Source organism: Muntiacus reevesi, chromosome 3 (assembly GCF_963930625.1).
Source record: "Muntiacus reevesi chromosome 3, mMunRee1.1, whole genome shotgun sequence".
NCBI classification, from domain to species: Eukaryota; Metazoa; Chordata; class Mammalia; order Artiodactyla; family Cervidae; genus Muntiacus; species Muntiacus reevesi.
Genome location: NC_089251.1, coordinates 87,576,481 through 87,594,421, shown reverse-complemented (window position 1 = coordinate 87,594,421; position 17,941 = coordinate 87,576,481). Strand labels below are relative to the sequence as shown.

At 42.6% G+C, this 17,941-nt stretch overlaps 1 protein-coding gene across 1 annotated transcript in view; it reads right to left on the bottom strand.

The window, feature by feature from the left end:
* Positions 1 to 978: 978 nt before the first annotated feature.
* SRD5A2 (steroid 5 alpha-reductase 2) overlaps positions 979 to 17,941 on the bottom strand; it is a 43,063-nt gene continuing 26,100 nt past the window's right edge. The window contains exons 2-5 of the mRNA XM_065927401.1: positions 15,852 to 16,015; positions 9,842 to 9,943; positions 6,985 to 7,135; positions 979 to 1,255 (exon numbers count right to left, since the gene is read on the bottom strand). Coding sequence (XP_065783473.1) covers positions 1,189 to 1,255; positions 6,985 to 7,135; positions 9,842 to 9,943; positions 15,852 to 16,015 — 484 coding nt within the window. The 3' untranslated portion in view covers positions 979 to 1,188. The remainder of the gene's footprint in view (positions 1,256 to 6,984; positions 7,136 to 9,841; positions 9,944 to 15,851; positions 16,016 to 17,941) is intronic.

Sequence of the window (17,941 nt, the reverse complement as noted above, 5' to 3'; positions counted from 1 at the left end):
GTGCAGAAACTCCAGAAGGGAAGAGATGCTGGGTGCTTCTGAGATGCTTCACCATCACTGTACATGTCTGGTCAAGGGAAACAGCATACAGTCTAACTCGGTACTTTCCATTGTCTGACACTCTCATTATTTGGCTATTTCCACCAGTTTCCAGGGCTTCTCTTGTGGCTCAGATGGTAAAGAATCCGCCTGCAGTGAGCAGACCTGGGTTCAATTCCTGGGTTGAGAAGATCTCCTGGAGAAGGGCATGGCAACCCTCTCCAGTATTCTTGCCTGAAGAAACCCCATGGACAGAGGAGTCTGGTGAGCTATAGTCCATGGGGTCACAAAGAGACAGACACGACTGAGCGACTAAGCACATACACACACCAGTTTCCAAAAACATGAGAGTTTGCAGTCTATATGTAAAATACTTTCTCTCTCCCTCTATGGTCAACCAGAGTCATCTCTTCTTCTTTGTGGTCATTAAAACCTGACCTTTGGTAAAATCCACACCAGTCATCTGTGTTAGCCTGTGTATGATATCTCTAATGGGGACTGTGAAATCTTCAGGAACACAGAACCACTAAGACAATGCACAAATTTGAAATAGGGTCAATGTATTGTTGCATCTTCAGCAGAATGAAGAGAGGGCTCCTCTGCTCAAAGTCTACTTAATCATGTCACATCTTTCATAATTAACTAAGGAAAAGGAAGAGGTGAGTAGGTTTTCATTTGGGAGGAGAATTGCTCTGGGTCTGTGCAGCTTTGGAATTTAAATTGCTGCTAATTTGTATAGGAGTCAAATGTGTACCTTTAATAAATTCTATAAGCAATGCCCTCAACTCAAAGCTTTCTCAACTGCAGAAAGTCTTAACACTGATATAGAGTAGGTATAAAGCCACATGTACTTGGATCATTCAAAGGAAAAAACACATAGGGAAGTTTGCACTTTATAGGGGGAATAGCTAAGAAGCAGGTATCATTGCATTAAAAGGTGGGGCCTTATTCTTCAACAGGACAGCAGCACAGAGACCCCCAGGGGGGTGGGAGGAGACACTAGGGAGGCCCATGCAGACTCCTCAGGACAGCTGCCAGGATGACACTACTATTACACATACACAGTGGGACTTTAAAAGTTACAGGTTCAGCAGCTTGATGGTTTTCAACAGGATCATGGGAGCTTTGTTCCCTTGTTCTTTGGTTTCTTTAAAAGATGAATGGAATGAGGGCTCTCCGAGACTTGGGGTAGTCATCAAACATCTTGAGGTAGAATCTAAAAGACAAAAGAGGAATAATTATAAATACAATCAAGCAGTGGTCAGTGGTTGAGGTTTGATCTGTTTGAAGTCCCTGTTACAAATCAGCCTGCAGTTATTCGGGACCTGACTTATCCAGGTGGCCATCTGTTTATCTTCTTCCTCCCTCCAGCATCCTATCTCTTGCAAATGTTGAAGCTTCTCATGTTGGGAAAGAAAAAACAATAGCCAGAGACCAGCAGTAGTGGCTGTACCACATGATAAGCATACCTGATGCCACTGAGTTATATGTTTAATATGGTTAAAATGGGAAATTTTGTTATGTATATTTTACCCAGTAAAGAATATATAATGGCCAGAAAGAAGTACTCAGTGGATTCAACTGAGGCATAGAGGAACCAGAGATCCCAAAGAGCATGGTCAAGGTTAATTCTAGAGAACTGGTCAGGTTCCCAGGTAAAACATCCCTTCACAAGGCCCGGGGGAAGGCCAAAAGAAAAAAAAAAAAATTACCTTGTATTGTCTATTGAATTGTGTGTCCTCTAAAACACAGGCTGAGGTTCTAACTTCCAGTACCTGAGAAGGTGACCTTATTTTGAAAATAGGGTCATTGCAGATATAATTTATTAAGATAAGGTCGTACTGGAGCAGGGTGGACCCTTAATCCAGTCTGACTGGTGTTCTCATGAGAAGGGAAAGAAGAGATAGACAGACACACAGTGGGGGAAAGCCTTGTGAAGACAGAGGCAGGGATGACAGGGATGCAGCTACAAGCCACGAACACCAAGGAATGCCGGCCACTGCCAGAAGCTAGGAAGAGACAAGGAAGGATTCTTCCCTTCAGCCTTCAGAGAGAGTGTAGTCCTCCCACACCTTGATTTCAGACTTCTGCCTCCAGAACTGTGAGAAAATACACTTCGGTTCTTTAAGCCACTCAGTTCCTCTCTGGGCAGTCAAGGGAGACTAATACGTCTTGTAAAAATGGCTTTCTCTTTAAGTGACCAGGCTGCTCTCTTAACTAGGTGAAGCTGGTATCTTAAGTTATCGTTAAGTGGATACACTCTGTTCAAGTATCATAGTTTGAAAGGGTGGGCACACAGTGTTAATATGTCACAGGAGGTGGCTGGTTTTCCATGCAGTGATGTGGGGTCTGCTGAGCTGCCTTTCACAAACCCCAGTGAGCCTTGTAAAAGTGACGCCCTCCAGCCTTCCCTCTGAAGCAGTCAGCACAGCAGGACGGGGCCTCAGTTGGGATTTTGCTGTTGCACTAGATAGAGCCCTCTGGCAGAACTGCTGCCTCCCTGAGCAGGCCCTGCACAGTCCACACTCACCAGTCTTCTACCGACTGCTGCCCTGTCCTTACCCCACTTCTCCGACTCTGGTGGGCAACAGGCCTACCTGAATGGGGGAGAATTATTTCACTGACCCCCTTCCGGCTGGGGACCCCACCGGGGCCCTTCTCTACCAAGCCCAGGAGAGGGTAGGAATGAGTCATGAGGAGAGCTGCTGTTTCATTCATTTCTAGAAGGTCTCTGCAAAAATCCCATTCCAAGGAAAAGAGCCCATTCTTAGTTAAGCCTTCAAGGCTATGAAATTGATCGTTAGCTGGACTAAAATGCTTATGCAGGAGCCTAAGGGTTTCCTTCGGGGTCCTGATTCCAAGCCCATTCTCCCTTTGGGCATCCTCCCCACCTCCCTGCCCCACTATGTGTCCAGGAACAACAGGCTTTCTCTTTCCTCTAGTCCCAGTTCAGAAAAGGGATCTGAAACTTGTCTTTAAGGCCTGATAGCAATTTAGTGTGTATTCCTTTCCCTTTCAGAGATACTTAACTTTTTGTCCCCACCCTATTCCGAGTGCAGGGATTAGGAGGGAGGTGGAAGCTGATAAAGCTTCAAGCTAGACAATAGTAGGTGAATGCCAAGTCTCTTCAGTCGTGTCCAATTCTTTGTGACCCTATGAACTACAGCCTGCCAGGCTCCTCCGTCCACAGGAGAAGGGTCTAGCTCCTGCAGTTCTCAGAATTCCCCAGCAGGTGGCACAGCCCTGAAAGTGTCCCACACACAGGTATCACACAGAATGGCTGGCCTATCTTCCCAGGAGAAATAAGCAACAGAAAGAATGAAGAGACAGAGCCAAAGTAAAAACACCACCCAGCTGTGGATGTGAGTGGTGATGGAAGTAAAGTCCGATGCTGTAAAGAGCAACATTGCATAGGAACCTGAAATGTTAGGTCCATGAATCAAGGTAAATTGGAAGTGGTCAAACAGGAGATGGCAAGAGTGAACATTGACAGTTTAGGAATCAGTGAACTAAAATGGACTGGAATGGGTGAATTTAGTTCAGATGACCATACATCTACTACTGTGAGCAAGAATCCCTTAGAAGAAACGGAGTAGCCCTCATAGACAACAAAAGAGCCTGAAATGCTGTTCTTGGGTACAACCTCAAAAACAACAGAATGATCTCTGTTAATATCCAAGGCAAACCATCCAATATCACAGTAATCCAAGTCTATGCCCCAACAAGCAATGCTGAAGAAGTTGAACTTGAATGGTTCTATGAAGACTTACAAGACCTTCTAGAACTAACACCCCAAAAAAAGATGTCCTTTTCATCATAGGGGACTGGAATGCAAAACTAGGAAGTCAAAAAATACCTGAAGTAACAGGCAAATTTGGCCTTGAGCTACAAAATGAAGCAGGGCAAAGGCTAACAGAGTTTTGCCAAGTGAACGCACTGCTCATAGCAAACACCCTCTTCCAACACCACAAGAGAAAACACTACACGTGGACATCACCAGATGATCAATGCCAAAATCAGATTGATTGTATTCCTTGCAGCCAAAGATGGAGAAGCTCTATACAGTCAGCAAAAACAAGACCTGGAGTTGACTGTGGCTCAGATCATGAACCCCTTACTGAAAAATTCAGACTTAAATTGAAGAAAGTAGGGAAAACCACTAGACCATTCAGGTATGACCTCAATCAAATCCCTTATGATTATACAGTGGAAGTGACAAATAGATTAAAGGGATTAGATCCTATAGAAAGAGTGCCTGAAGAACTATGGATGGAGGTTTGTGACATTGTACAAGAGGTAGGGATCAAGACCATCCCCAAGAAAAAGAAGTGCAAATAGGCAAAATGGTTGTCTGAGGAGGCCTTACAAACAGTTGAGAAAAGAAGAGAAGCTAAAGGCAAAAGAGAAAAGGAAAGATATACCCATCTGAATGCAGACTTCCAAAGAATAGCAAGGAGAAAGCCTTTCTCAGTGATCAATGCAAAGAAATAGAGGAAAACAATAGAATGGGAAAGACCAGAGATCTCTTCAAGAAAATTAGAGATACCAAGGGAACATTTCATGCAAAGATGGGCACAATAAAGGACAGAAATGGTATGGACCTCACAGAAGCAGAAGATATTAAGAAGAGGTGGCAAGAATACACAGAAGAACTCTACAAAAAAAGATCTTCATGACCCAGATAATCACAATGGTGTGATCACTCACCTAGAGTCAGACATCCTGGAATGCAAAGTCAAGTGGGCCTTAGGAAGCATCACTATGAACAAAGCTAGTGAATGTGATGGAATTCCAGTTGAGCTATTTCAAATCCTGAAAGATGATGCTGTGAAAGTGCTGCACTCAATATGCCAGCAAATTTGGAAAACTCAGCAGTGGCCACAGGACTGGAAAAGGTCAGTTTTCATTCCAATCCCAAAGAAAGGCAATGCCAAAGAATGTTCAAACTACCGCACAATTGCACTCATGTCACACACTAGCAAAATACTGCTCAAATTCTCCAAGCCAGACTTTAACAGTATGTGAAACGTGAACTTCCAGATGTTCAAGCTGGTTTTAGAAATGGCAGAGGAAGCAGAGATCAAATTGCCAACATCTGTTGGATCATGAAAAAAGCAAGAAAGTTCCAGAAAAACATCTATTTCTGCTTTATTGACTATGCCAAAGCCTTTGACTGTTTGGATCACAACAAACTGTGGAAAATTCTGAAAGAGATGGAAATACCAGACCACCTGACCTGCCTCCTGAGAAACCTGTATGCAGGTCAAGAAGCAACAGTTAGAACTGGACATGGAACAACAGACTGGTTCCAAATCAGGAAAGAAGTACATATAATGTCACCCTGCTTATTTAACTGATATGCAGAGTACACCATGTGAAATATCAGGCTGGACAAGGCACAGCTGGAATCAAGACTGCCAGGAGAAATATCAATAACCTCAGATACGCAGATGATACCTCCATTATGGCAGAAAGAGAACTAAAGAGCCTCTTGATGAAAGTGAAAGAGGACAGTGAAAAAGTTGGCTTAAAACTCAACATTCAGAAAACTAAGATCATGGCATCCGGTCCCATCACTTCATGGCAAGTAGATGGGAAAACAATGGAAAACAGTGAGAGACTTTATTTTCTTGGGCTCCAAAATCACTGCAGATGGCGACTGTAGCCATAACATTAAAAGATGCTTGCTTCTTGGGAGAAAAGGTATGACCAACCTAGACAACATATTAAAAAGCAGAGACATTACTTTGTCAACAAAGGTCTGTCTAGTCAAAGCTATGGTTTTTCCAGTGGTCATGTATGGATGTGAGAGTTGGACTATAAAGAAAACTGAGCACCAAAGAATTGATGCTTTTGAACTGTGGTGTTGGAGAAGACCTTTGGAATACAAGGAGATCCAACTAGGCAATCCTAAAATCCTGAATATTCATTGGAAGGGCTGATGTTGAAGCTGAAACTTCAATACTTTGGCCTGATGCGAAGAGTTGACTCATTGGAAAAGACCCTGATGCTGGGAAAGATTGAAGGCAGGAGAAGGGGATGGCAGAGGATGAGACGTTAGATGGCATCACCGACTCTATGGACGTGAGTTTGAGCAAGCTCCAGGAGCTGGTGATAGGGAAGGCTGGTGTGCTGCAGTTCATGAGGTCACAAAGAGTCGGACACGACTGAGCAACCGAACTGAACTGAACTGATCTTCCCAGGAAGCCAGCAATGACCTGGGTTATGATCTACAGAAGGTGGGGGTAGGGGAAGGAGGAGAGTACCAGAATAAACCCTGGTATTATATATATTCCAAGTAAAGAATTCTGGAGTTTCCAGGACTCTGTGATTACCTGAACTGTTAGCACCAAACCTAGAATTAAAAATAGCAGCCACACTAGGTTCAGAGCTAGTGCTTTTCCCCACTGACTCTCCATCTGAACTGTGCCTCAGAACTGCCTGGGAAGCTCTGGAAAGTGTGACCCGGGGTCCCACCATGGAACACACTTGGAGAGTGTGGCCGAGGTGAAGTGAAGCACACATTGTACCTCCTGACTCTTACCTGTAGCCCACAGCCAAACAGCAGCCATCGCCAGATACGCCTGATAGGAGGGCACAGAGCCTGGCCAACTACCTCACGTGGACACCGAGTGCTTCTCTCTGGGAAGCCTTCTTCAACAAGCATGTGGCTTCGCAAGTCGCCTCAGTGCCCCTGTCTATGTGGGATTGTTTTTATTCATAGGAAGGAAAAAAGTGTCGCTGCTGCCGTCACCCAGCTAAATTCCAACTTCAGTGAAAATCCGAGACGTCAGAATTGACCCATCTGGCTTACTGTGTCAACCTTACCTTGTTAAAAATAAATCTTTTAGGTTTCTAAAAGACCTAAAAGACTCTGTGTTTTAAGAAAAGCCTGTTTGGAGAAGAAAGCTATGTGGATGCGGCCACCTTAATTGAAAAGTTTACCTATGATGATGAAAAGCTCGCAGCCCAAGGAAACAAAGTGAGAAAAATGCAAATGCAAGTGCTGGGAGGGACCAAGAGGCCACGGCATAGCCGATCCATTCAATGATCTCACCAAGGAAATTGGCTCCAGAAACATACGTGAACAAGCCACCTGCGTGCGGGAAGAATCAACAAGTCAGTCACCTGTGCTCCATTATTGCCATGTTAGAACCCCTCTACTTTGTTCCAAAACACATAAGGGCACCTAGGTCAAATGCCAGGCTGGAGACCGCCTTCAGAGTCAGGGGCATTTGGTGGAATCCTCTTGGGGAGAAGGGAAAACAGTGTCGGCGTCCTGTAGCCCTCAGAACATTCTGGAAGGAGGAGGAGTGGCCCGAATCACTGGCCTGGCTCCATCCGGATCTCCAGCAACTGCTGAACCCCTGGCTTGGGGCAGGACAAGGATGAGGTGCAGGAGGTCGGTGCTTGTTTCATTCCGTTAAGTAACATTTCCAGCCACCTCTGACCTCAGTCCTTCCCTGGGCACCCACAGTGCCTCAGCCCACAGCACATCCACCATCAAAGTGAAACAACATACTACTGTGAAAATAATAAAAACCTGAATTGATGTGAGCAGCAGTCCGATTCTGCTTTGGTGTTTGCCCTCCCACTTCTGCAAAGCAGTACACTCCGTTCAAGTTTAAGTTCAGAGTGGGAGCTGCAGGATTTTTCCCTCCTGGAGACTGGTGAAGTCTGTTTCTATTGATTTTAAAGGTTTCCTTTTCTATCCAACCACTATTTCTGATCTCAAAACTGTATCTATAAATCAACATGTTTCTAATGGTAGGAAATATATTTACGTTCAATATTTCTGCCCCACACTAACCTGGGAAAGCTTCACCCAAAACAATTTTTCTTTCCATACTTGTACAAAGAATATTTTGTTTTTAAACCATTATCTAAAATAACTTAATATTGGGTTGGCCAAAAAGTTCATTCAGATTTTTTGTAAGATGCTACAGAAAAATTCAAATGAACTTTTTGGCCAATCCAATAGTTGGAAACCAACCTTGACAATCTAGCTTTCAAGAGTTTTCTCTGCTCTTCTCTATTTGTCTAGTTACTGAGTGAAGACTTAAAAAATAAAAGACCCTTAAAGTTATCTTCCTTAAGGATGATACTGCATCAGCGGTTCCTGGCCTATAACTCCCCAGGCCTCAGGAGGAACTACTAGCTGATTGTAAGGAGTCTATGAATAGTCTATGAATATAGCAAATGGTATACTTCAACCTACAGTATGTTTTTGTTGGATGTAGATACTGAAAGGATGTTAGCCACATTCAAATTCATTTAAGTATTGCTGAATTCAGAGTTAGCTTTGTCATTATTTTTTAGTCATAGATTAATCAGTGGATATTAGTATGTGCTAACATTATGTAATTTAGTAATTACAGTAATTCAGTAATTTTTAAATGTAAATAAAGGGTTGTGTTTACATCAAAAAGGGTAGGAGCCACTGACCCACACAAATATTCACCTAAAAAGTTGGAGAATGATTTGGGTGAAGTCACTCCCACCTGCTTGTATGTCAACCTCACACCCTGGTTACTTGGGAACAGTTAGAACTTCAAATATTCTGCACCTTTATCGCTGAAAATGTACTTGTACTTGTAAGGCTTCCCATCCTTTTTGATGAAGTAAATATGGTCCTCTACATCTTTAAGAACACTCAAGTGGCAGGAAATAAACAAATGCTACCCCCTGACTACTCACTAGTTAAGTCTAGTGAGACTTCTTGAAGAGGACAGATGTGTTGGTCATGGATGATTTGGCTTTATTTGCTCACCTAGGAAGGATCAGCACTCTACATACAGATGATTGTTAATTTCTTGTGTCAACTTGACCGGGCCATGTGGTACCCAGATACTTCATTGATCATTATTTCTGGGTATGTCCGTGACAGTGTCTGGATCAAATTAACATTTGAGTCAACAGACTGAGTAAAGCAGATTGTCTCCCCACCCCACGCCCAAACCCCAGATTGAGAGGCATCAATCCTCTGGAGGCTTGAACAGAACAAAAATCGACTGAGGGAGAATTCGTTCTCTGGTTTTGAGCTGAACATTGGTTTCCTACACTCAGACTGGAACTTACATGGAAGCTCTCCTAGTTCTCAGGCCTTGAGAACTAGAAATTACACCACCTCTTCTCTGGGGACTCCACCTTGTAGACGGCAGATTCTGGGATTTCTCAACCTCCACAGTCATGTGACCCAATTCCTCATAATAAGTCTCTTTATTTATCAGTTGTGTGTGTGTGTGTGTGTGTGTGTGTGTGTTCAGCCGTGTCCAACTCTTTTGCAACCCCATGACTATAGCCCACCAGCGTCCTCTGCCCATGAGATTTTTCCAGGCAGGAATCCTGGAGTAGGTTGCCATTTCCTCGTCAAGAAGGTGGCCATCTCCTCCTTCCAGGCTCAGGGATTAAACCCCTGTCCTTCTGTGTCTCCTGCACTGGATTCTTTATCATTGGGCCACTGGGGAAGCCTATATTCAATTGGTTCTACTTCTCTGGAGAACCCCAATACAGCACACGATAAACCTGAGTGACAGCCTGCTTCCACCTGACCCCAAAACCCACACTCCCCACACTGAGGGTATCGTGATTGTGAACCTTCCTGGGGGCTCTTCTCTTGCTCTTTCAGGTTCAGACCAGGAATGCAAATGTATTGTGGGGCAGGATGGGACATGGAGGAGAAGTCAGGAACCTACTGGGATAGATTGCATCATCTGTGCCCTCTCTTTTGTTATTCAAAGTGAAATTCCTGGGACAGGCTCTCAAGGAAGAGTGAGAATCTGGAGGGCAGGGGAGAGATTACCTTGTGGAATCCTATAGATGATTTCTCCAGGCTTCCTGAGCTGGCGCAATATATAATCACTGTGAATGTTGATTCCCATTCCCAAAATGAATAAGAAGACACCTTGGCAAAGAAGAGAGGGAGAAGTTAATAATGTGTGCTGTTTTTGGTGTTTTCTCACAATCAGAGTGGTTTGTTGTTTTGGTTTTTATTTTATTTATTTATTTATTTATTTTGGTTTGGTTTGGTTGTTTTCTAAAAAATGAAGGGACCTCGAATTCTAAGAATGATACTAAGGCAAGAGAGGGAGGGGGCAATGTACCTTGGTCCCAAATTTGAATGAAAGAGCTATGCTGTTTCATAGGCCAAAGACTGAAAATGCACAGTGTCAGGGGAGAGGGAGCCCCCACCATCATCTGACATTTAAATAAATAAGTACAGAAGCAAGTAAATGAATGAATAAATAGCAAGCCTTCAGCTCATTCAAAAACAATCAAACTTTGGTCAGCAAACTTAACCACCAATTCGAATCCCTCCTCCTTGGCCACCCCCACTCTAGAGGCTGGAAGGCTGAGAAGAGTTCTTGTGACCTAGTTCTGCTGAGACGGTATAAAGGAAAGACTTCTGGAGGTTTCCTTGGAACTCTTGCTTTTCTGATAAAGTGGGCAGGTGGGACCAGTGCCTTTACTGCCTCCCTCTTCCTTCATTGCTAGGTGTGATGCCTGGAGCTACAAGAAATGTCTTGCAACCATGTGGTGACTGTCATGAGGACATGAGATAAATATCTTCAGAACAGTGGAGCAGAAAGTGTTTGGGATCTTAGTGACACCAGGAATCAACTGAAGGAATACAGAAACCACTTTCCTTTGGACAGTCTTGTTATGTGAGAAATATAAATTCTTAATTATTTAAGTTACTAAGAGTTGGTTTAAAGCTCAACATTCATAAAACTAAGATCATGGCATCTGGTCCCATCACTTCATGGCAAAAAATGGGAAAACAGAGGAAACAGTGACTGACTTTATTTTGGGGGGCTCCAAAATCATTGCAAATGGTGACTGCAGCCATGAAATGAAAAGACACTTACTCCTTGGAAGGAAAGTTATGACCAACCTAGACAGCATATTAAAAAGCAGAGACATTACTTTGTCAACAAAGGTCCATCTAGTCAAGGCTATAGTTTTTCCAGTAGTCATGTATGGATGTGAGAGTTGGACTATAAAGAAAGCTGAGTGCCAAAGAATTGATGCTTTTGAACTGTGGTGTTGGAGAAGACTCCTGAGAATCCCTTGGACTGCAAAGAGATCCAACCAGTCCATCCTAAAGGAGATCAGTCCTGGGTGTTTATTGGAAGGACTGATGTTGAAGCTGAAACTCCAATACTTTGGCCACCTGATGCAAAGAGCTGACTCACTGGAAAAGACCCTGATGCTGGGAAAGATTGAGGGCAGGAGGAGAAGGGGACGACAGAGGATGAAATGGTTGGATGGCATCACTGACTCAATAGACATGAGTCTGTGTCAACTCTGGGAGTTGGTGATGGACAAGGAGGCCTGGTGTGCTGCCATTCATGGGGTCACACAGAGTCAAACACAACTGAGCAACTGAAATGAATTGAACTGAAGAGCTGGTTTTCTGTGACTTATTGCTCAGGGCACTACTGACTGATATATCTACTCTTGTGGAAGTAGTTAGAGAGCTTGGCACCTAGCAAATTGACTTTCACCACTGCACACTCCCTTTCCCCATTCACAGGCACAGAAAGGTCTGAGATGAGGAGCACCAGAACTGTGCATGCTAGGTCTTATGCCATAGTTGCCCAAGCCCAGCTCTCAGCCAAGTGTATGTGTGCTGATCAAATTACAACAGGCAAAAACAAGAACAATTGAATTAAAAGCAGTCACGTCTACTCTCACCTCATTTTCTTTGATATGAAACAATCATTTTTAATCTTGCCTAGTCAAAAGGTTATTATCCTAGAGGGAAGGGGCACCAGTGGAGGGAGCACCAGGGGATGGGAGAGGGGTGGAAAATAGCACACACAGCAATGAAAAAGCAGGCACCTTAGATTTGATGTCTGTGTGTCCCTGGACAAGTCACTTAACTTCTCTGAGCCTCGGTTTTCTTATCTGTAAAATGTAGATTCTAATAACACCTATCTTACAAGGATAATATGATATTCATTCACATGTTTACTCATTCATTCATTTATTCAAATAACATTTGATGAGATCTTACTATGTACCAAGCACTGCCTTAAACACCAGGGATGTAGTAGTGAGAAAAGCAATCAAGGTATCTGTTCTCACAGAGATTACATTTCAGTGGATAAACATAGAAGTGAATTAAAATGATGAAAAAATTTAAATCACATATCACTACAAAGCAGAAAATCAAAGGAGGATGATGAAACAGAGAGTGAATTGGGGTGGGGAGGAGGTGTCTCTACTTTAGATGAGGTCAATAGGGAAAGCTTTTCTGAAGATTTGGCATCTGCCCTATGATTTGAATAATGAATATACAAAGATCTGTATTTGTGGGAAGAGCTTTCTGGTAGAGGAACTAACAGATGCAAAGGTCCTGAAGGTAGTATAGGTTTAGTATGTCTAAGAAACAGAAGGAAGGTGCTGCAGTTAATACTTTAAGATAGATGGCAGGAGGTGGGGGAGGAGGAGATGAGAATACAGTGATAATTTCAAAATGTTGTTAGGCTCTATGGGCCATGGTGAGAAGTTCGGATTTTTAAGAGCAAGAGGAAACCATTGGCAGGTTTTAAGCAGGGGAGAATAGGATCTGATGATAGTTCATTGCCAAAGAAGTACTTATAAAAGATTTAAAAAAATACAAAAAAAAGAAGTACATATGTTTTGTGGAAGATGAAATGCTTATTAGCAAAAAGAAGAAATACAAGACACTTTGTCCCTACCACTATTAAGCACCTTGGTACATATCCTTATAAATCTTCATCTTATGTAATACCTCGACATATTTCAGTTTCCTCAATATTCCCAGAACTCTGCTTCTAACTGGTTCTTGTAAACCAAAGTCCAAAATCGGTCCTCATCTAACATCTGGTCATTACATCCTTCAAGAACTTTTTATCTAGCCCAGATCCCACTTTTTTTTTTTTTTTAAGAACACTGAGTTCTTGAAAAAACTGGACAGTTCAGGTCAGTTCAGTCACTCAGTCCTGAGGATTTTTTGGGACCCCATGGACTGCAGCACGCCAGGCTTCCCTGTCCATCAAAAACTCCCAAAGGTTACTCAAACTCACGTCCATCAAGACAGTGATGCCATCCAACCATCTCATCCTCTGTCATCCCCTTCTCTTCCTGCCTTCAATCTTTCCCAGCGTTAGGGTCTTTTCCAATGAGTCAGCTCTTCGCATCAGGTGGCCAAAGTATTGGAGTATTGGAGTTTCAGCTTCAGCATCAGTCCCAAAGAACATTCAGGATTTTAGGACTGACTGGTTGGATCTTCTTGCAGTACAAGGGACTCTCAAGAGTCTTCTCCAACACCACAGTTCAAAAGCATCAATTCTTCGGCGCTCAGCTTTCTTTATAGTCCAACTCTCACATCCATACACGACTACTGGAAAAACCATAGCTTTGACTAGATGGACCTTTGTTGACAAAGTAATGTCTCTGCTTTTTAAAATGCTGTCTAGGTTGGCCATAGCTTTTCTTCCAAGGAGCAAACATCTTTTAATTTCATGACTGCAGTCACCATCTGCAGTGATTTTGGAGCCCAAGAAAATAAAGTCTCTCACTGTTTCCATGTTTCCCCATCTATTTGCCATGAAGTAATGGGACCATATGCCCAAAACAGATGGGTCATTGTGGACGGTTCTGACAAAACGTGGTCAACCGGAGAAGGGAATGGGACCTGACCTGAGACCAAACTATGGTAGAGGTAATGAAGATAATGGAGACCTCCTTCAAAAGGCCCCGTGTATGCACTGCCACATTCAGTGCCCCTGATGCTGCAGCAGGCCACCTCTGACCCACACCTCTGCCAGAGACTCCTGGACACTCACGGGCAAGTCTGGGTCAGTCTCTTGTGGGATCACTGCTCCTTTCTCCTGGGTCCTGGTGTGCACAAGGTTCTGTTTGTGCCCTTCAAGAGTCTGTTTCCCCAGTCCTGTGTAAGTTCTGGAGGCTCTATGGTGGGGTTAATGGCGACCTCCTCCAAGAGGGCTTATGCCACACCCAGGTCTGCTGCACCCACGGCCCCTGTCCCTGTGGCAGGCCACTGCTGACCTGTACCAACACAGGAGACACCCAAAACACTCAAAGGCAGGTCTGGCTCAGTCTCCATGGGGTGTTCTGGTGCACACGAGGTTTTGTTTGAGCCCTCCAAGTGCCTCTGGTGGGTATGGGGTTTGATTCTAAACATGATTTCACCCCTCCTACCATCTTGCTGGGGCTTCTCCTTTGCCCTTGGATGTGAGGTATCTTTTTTTGGTGGGATCCAACATTGTCCTGTCCATGGTTGTTCAGCCAAAAGTTTTAGTTTTGGAGTTCTTGCAGGAGAAGATGAACGCATGTCCTTCTACTCCGCCATCTTGGGTAAACTCCTCAAAGACTGGACAGCGGTCTCTCAAATGCCCCCCTTTCTAGATAAGACTGGCTTACTTCCTCATGGTGGCATTTAACTTATTTCTTTATTCTCTATATTTCCTATAAATTGGCATAAGTCATTTCCCTGTATGGTTATGGTACCAGTTTAATAACTATACAGTTAGGTACATTTATTTATTTGTTCTCAATGTTGAGGAACTTTTAATTAAGTTTTTAATTAAATTTAATTAATGGATTTTTAATTATGTTTTGAAGCTTCATGATTCAAAACGACAAAGCTATCTTAAAAGAATATTTCTGCCCACCATCCCATTCTCTTTACCCTAAACCCTAGAGATACTCTTTTTTAAAAATAGTTTCTTTTTTTTTATCAATCCAACATTTGCTCTTCCACTTTTAAACACACACAAACATTGTCCTATTTCTACGCAAAAAACAGCATGGTATACACACAATGCACACTTTTTTTTTTTTTTAACAAAACCATGTGTTCTAGAGAAGTCTCCACATGAAAAAGAGACATTCTTTGCTTTTGTTTTGCTTTGGTTGTTTTTCTGAGGCTTCAGAAATATTCCATTGTGTGCATGTTCTGGCATTCATACAACAAATCCTCTGGCCATTCGTGTGTTCAAATGTTCACTCTGCTGTGTGGAGAAGCGACTACTGAAGGCCAGGACTTGAAGTAGGAAGGTTAACTTAAAGGTCACTGTGGCAGGCCAGGCAAGAGGTCATCCTGGCTCAGACCAGGATGAAGTTAGCGTGGTCATGGAGAACTGAGCTCAGCTGGCACATGTTTTAGAACTAGAGGGAGTTGTTCTAAGCTGATGGAGAGAACATGTGTGATGTAAAGAGAAGGATTAAGGATAATCTCTGCCTTTCTTCCTTTGAGCAAGAATAATGCACTAACAGTTGAACCTTTATTTTATTAAAAACAAAAAATTTTAGTTCCTCTTACACGTAATGAAAAATATTCAAGGATCATTGTTTTCTACTATTTTATATAGGTGGTCAAGAACATCTCAATGAGGAGATGTGAACTGACAGAGACCTAAATAAAAGGAGGGACCAGCTCCCTGAGTATATAGGGGTTGAGCATTCCAGACAGAGGGTGTAGTCTGTACAGCAGCTCTGGGCCAGGACAAACTTGACCATTTCAGTTCCAGCAGGAAGGCCACTGAGGCTACAGTACAGTAAATAAGATGGATGGAGATAGGAGGTGAAGTCAGGACAGGATCAAGAACATGTGGGTTTCACAGGCAGTGGTAAGGAATTTGTATTTTATCCTGAGAGTAACAGAAATGCATTGGAGGATTTTGAGATGGGGAATGCCATAATGTTTTTAAAAGATCTCTCCAGCTGCTGTACATAGGATGGGGAGAGATGATGGTGATATAGCCTGTAGAAAGTGGTGTTAACTAGGGTGTGGGTTAGAAGTAGTCAGGTTTACTTACCCAGGCTAAACCGTATGTCTGTGTACCACTCAGCAGGGTATTCAGCACAGTAAGCCAGATAGTAGCCTTGGAGGAATCCATTTCCCAGGCAGAAGACAAAGCCTCTAAAAAGGTATACAACTGGAAACGGCCTCCCTCTAGTGAGCAGTGAATAAACAAATGTCCTGGGGCATGTGGGGGAGAAAGGTCAGGATCCATTGTTAAAAAAATATCAAGCAATGAGATGAAACAACAGGCAATCGCATTAAACCCATTTTAAAAACCATTTCCTTTAAATGTATGCAGTGAGAGACATTATTATTAATATCTCGTTCTGTGTGTGTTAGTAGCTCAGACGTGTCCAACTTTCTGTGATCCCATAGACTGTAGCCCACAAGGCTCCTCTGTCCGTGGAATTCTCCAGGCAAGAATACTGGACTGGTTGCCATTCCCTTCTCCAAGGGATCTTCCCAACCAGGGATGGAACCCAGGTCTTCCACATTGCAGGCAGACTCATTACCATGGAAGCCACCAGGACTTGTAATAGCTGGTTCTAGAGCAATCATCTATGACATGATTTGTCTTGTTTCATTAAAATTCATAGTAGCCATCATTACAACAGCTTTGAAAGGCAAATTCCATCCTTATAAATTAATAAACTCAATCCTGTAAACCCAGTGCTGGAAATCATCTTTGTATAGATCTAGAAGTGAAATCCAGATTGTACTGGAGGAAGATAGAGCCAGGCTTATCCCATGCAGCAGTGCAATGGAATTTTGATAGCAGCCGTACAATCATACGACTTTCCATATGTCTCTCTAGTATGATTTAATTCCTGGTACTATAGCATGCCCCAGAAAGTGAGCTGCAAAGCCCCTTGAGAAAAATAAATAAGAGATTCCTCTAAATGCTAGAAACTGTGAATATAGGGGAATCCAGGAGGACAGTAAAAAATAAAAATAACTTCAAAATAAAAACTTGCCCAAAGTATAATGCTAAATACCAAACATCAAACTACATCATGCTTTTTATTTTTCTCCTTTGATGGTGCAATAAAATCATCATACAAGACAGTTTATAAACCTGTATTAATAGATTAATGAATTACTATCAAATATACACCCATAAAGTCATTAACCAAGTCAAGAAATGGAACATGGCCATCACCCAAAAGCCTCCTATAGGTCCTTGCTGTTAACAGTACCACGCTCACACAAGAGGTAACCACCACCCTGATTCCTGTAATAATCATGTCCTTTTGCTTCTTTACAATTTTGCCTCATTTGCATGCACCCCTAAAAATGTAGTTTGCTCACAATTCATTCCATATGAAAGGAAACACATCATTATGTTTCTAAGACTCAAGCATGTCATTGTGTGTAGCTATAGTTCATTAATTTTCATTGTTGTATGTTGTTGTCATGTGTGAATATATCACATGTGCTTGTCTATTTTACTTTGATGAATAAGTGGGTTGCTTACATAGTGTTTTATAAATTCAAAGAATATTTTCTCATTATTTTAATGATTTTTCATTTTATGTTTAAACCTTTGGAATTTATTTTGTTGCAAGAAGTTAGATAGGAATCAAATGTAATTTTTCTCCTCAAATGCTAGTAAGTATACTAAATATCTCTTTCTTACTGACACACGTTGCCTTTGGCTGTTATTGTTCAGTCGCTAAATTGTGTCTGACTCTTTATGATGCTATAGACTGCAGCACACCAGGCTTGCCTTCACTATCTCCCAAAGTTTGCAAAACTCATGTCCATTCTGTCGATGATACCATCCAACCATCTCATCCTCTGTCGCCCCAGTCTCCTCACACCCTCCATCTTTCCTAGCATCAAGGTCTTTTCCAGTGAGTCAATTCTTCGCATCAGGTGGCCAAAGTACTGGAGCTTCAGCTTTAGCATTAGTCCTTCCAATAAATATTCAGGGTTGATTTTCTTTAGGATTGACTGGTTTGATCTCCTTCTTGTCCTAGGGACTTTCAGGAGTTTTCTCCAGCACAACAGTTCAAAAGCATCAATTCTTTAGTGCTCAGCTTTCTTTATGATCCAACACACACATCTGAACATGACTACTGGAAAAACCATAGCTTTGACTAT